At 32.8% G+C, this 2290-nt stretch overlaps 1 protein-coding gene across 1 annotated transcript; it reads right to left on the reverse strand.

The window, feature by feature from the left end:
- Positions 1 to 683: 683 nt before the first annotated feature.
- LOC109581670 (uncharacterized) lies at positions 684 to 2284 on the reverse strand. Its single transcript, XM_019995986.1, has 6 exons — positions 1919 to 2284; positions 1725 to 1868; positions 1515 to 1665; positions 1427 to 1456; positions 851 to 1129; positions 684 to 795 (listed from the first exon to the last, which is right to left on the reverse strand). Exons 1-6 carry the CDS (start codon positions 2126 to 2128, stop codon positions 761 to 763), a joined length of 849 nt encoding a protein of 282 aa, XP_019851545.1. The 5' UTR covers positions 2129 to 2284; the 3' UTR covers positions 684 to 760.
- Between the last annotated feature and the right edge of the window lie 6 nt (positions 2285 to 2290).

The following is a 2290-nucleotide window of genomic DNA, read 5'->3' on the forward strand; positions in this document are numbered from 1 at the left end:
TCTAGTGACGTAATAATTCATTCTCAGCTTGAGAGGTCTATATTAGTAATGAGCATTTGTAAAAATTAGATTATTGTAGTACATTTGCTACATTTTACTGTAATACTGTGCTGGCTTATTTTTGTAGTATTCACTGTAATAGTAGTTATATTAGTACACTGGCATGTGCATGTACATGTTAAAGTATAATTGTCACCTGTGGAGTATTGAGCAACTGAAGTCTTACCTAAGCTATGTGAAATCATTAAAACCAGTAATGACTGAACCAGCTAACCAGTAAGAACCATCAATATTGTGTAACGTTACTGGTACAAATGTAGTCTATCAAACAAGTATTTTACCTGTCAAAATGCGACATTATTGGGAAGTTTGGACTGCTATAAATAATGTTATTTTATCTTAATGGCTGAAAGTGGAATTTTGCTTAGTTAACAATAATAATGTTAGAGCTGCTAAGATACGTGTAAAATAGCACAAAATTTTTCCCAAATGATTATTTAATTTTCCCAATTTATGCTTTACGTTTATGCTTTCAGGGTTTTATCCAGATATTATCAGCTTCAACGTCAAACTGATACTCTTAATGCTGCCAGAACTACAATACGTCTATTGGAGAGTCTTGTAAGACTAGCACAAGGTACATGTACATGTATTACAATAAAAATTTATTATTAATTTCCTTTTTGCTTTATCAGATTTTGACACTATATAGTAAAAATAAAATATTGTTCACACTGCAGCATGTACATGTATAATGTTTTTAAAGTTCTGAGTGTGCTCTGCTCTTTCTCATATCTATTATAAGTAAAAGTATGAATACAGTATATACTGGTAGTCATGCTTCACTTACTTTCAGCTACTGCCTTTTGGTCAATGTCTTTGAGAGCCTTTTCCAATGAAGTCCATGTTGCTCCTCCTTTATCATCTACTTTATCAGCTCTCTCTAGCCATTTGTGTAAACATGTTTTCTGGCAACCATAAACATTGTTCTCATCTGCTTTAATAGTGTTTAAAGTTTCTTCAAGTAAGCCCAACCTAAGGCAGAGCCTGTGCCAAGTACTGGCATCATAATTATTTTTCTTTAATAATGATAAGATTTGTTCCAAATTTGTAGTATCCAATTGTTTCTCTACATGAATTTATAAAGATTAAGTAGTGTATAAATATTCCCGGCTAAGATTGTTTTCACCACTAAATTGGGTTCATATAAGATTCTTTAGACAGTATCTCTGTGACATTTCAAAACTTTTTATTGCCTGTAAGCTTCCATTTTTTTGACATAAGGGGCATTGGTGGGTAGTTGTTAAGCTGTATGATATCATGTACATTGCACGTGATAAAAACAATCTTAAGAACAACCTGGAGCTTTGCCAGGTTTAAAAATTAGAACTTTATATTTATACAGCATAATTTTTGCAATACTTACCTATATGAATTTGGTCTTTATCCCGCTTGACTAATAATGACACTAAGATGTAATCTGCATGAGAGTTATCCTGAAAGTTTAAACTTACTTGAGTTTGTATAAAAAGTAATTTTCACTGGTAGTAATGCCCCACTGAGATGGAGTGTTACAAAATCACCACTTGGAAATCCATGGCCTTTCCAACGTAGCATAAATTGCATATTGACACTATGTTGGCTCATTAGGTGATTCTTGTAACACTACAAAAGGAGGTAAAAATATATTAAATAATTGCTATCAATATCTACTATACACTTACAACAAGTGGTGATGTTGTTTCTATTATATCCCAATCCTGCAGTGATGGTAAATTAAGGATTATTGATGTGCTGTTTTGTTCAAATTCAACAACCATTTTCTTTGTAACAGCTGGCCAATTTTCCACATCATATTCAGCAAGAACCTTAACAATGGATTGGGATGTACAAGGATGTGCATATAAAAATTATTTACTTTATTGTTTAATATAGCATCTGCATAGCTAATGTATACAACAAAGCTATAGTCCCAGATATACTTGTCCTTAAAAGATTTGAATAAAATTCCTTGAAAGTTAAGTTCAGCAGTTGAAGTAGCAGAAACACCACTGAAGTGAGTCAATAAAAGATAAATGTAAGGACCATTGAGAGTGAAATTGGAATACTCCTGGAATACAAACGACATATTCTGAGTAGGTCTATCATCTGCCCTTAGGACTTTAATCTCTGAAGATTTTACAATTCCTCTAACACTATACTGTATCCCTAACAGGACAGGATTAACAAAATCTCTACTACTGGATATCCAATACACAGCACTGGCTGGCTTCCATGTATCTGAATCAGG

The sequence above is a fragment of the Amphimedon queenslandica genome, unplaced genomic scaffold (genome assembly GCF_000090795.2).
Source record: "Amphimedon queenslandica unplaced genomic scaffold, v1.1 AMPQUscaffold_13426, whole genome shotgun sequence".
Classification (NCBI taxonomy): Eukaryota; Metazoa; Porifera; class Demospongiae; order Haplosclerida; family Niphatidae; genus Amphimedon; species Amphimedon queenslandica.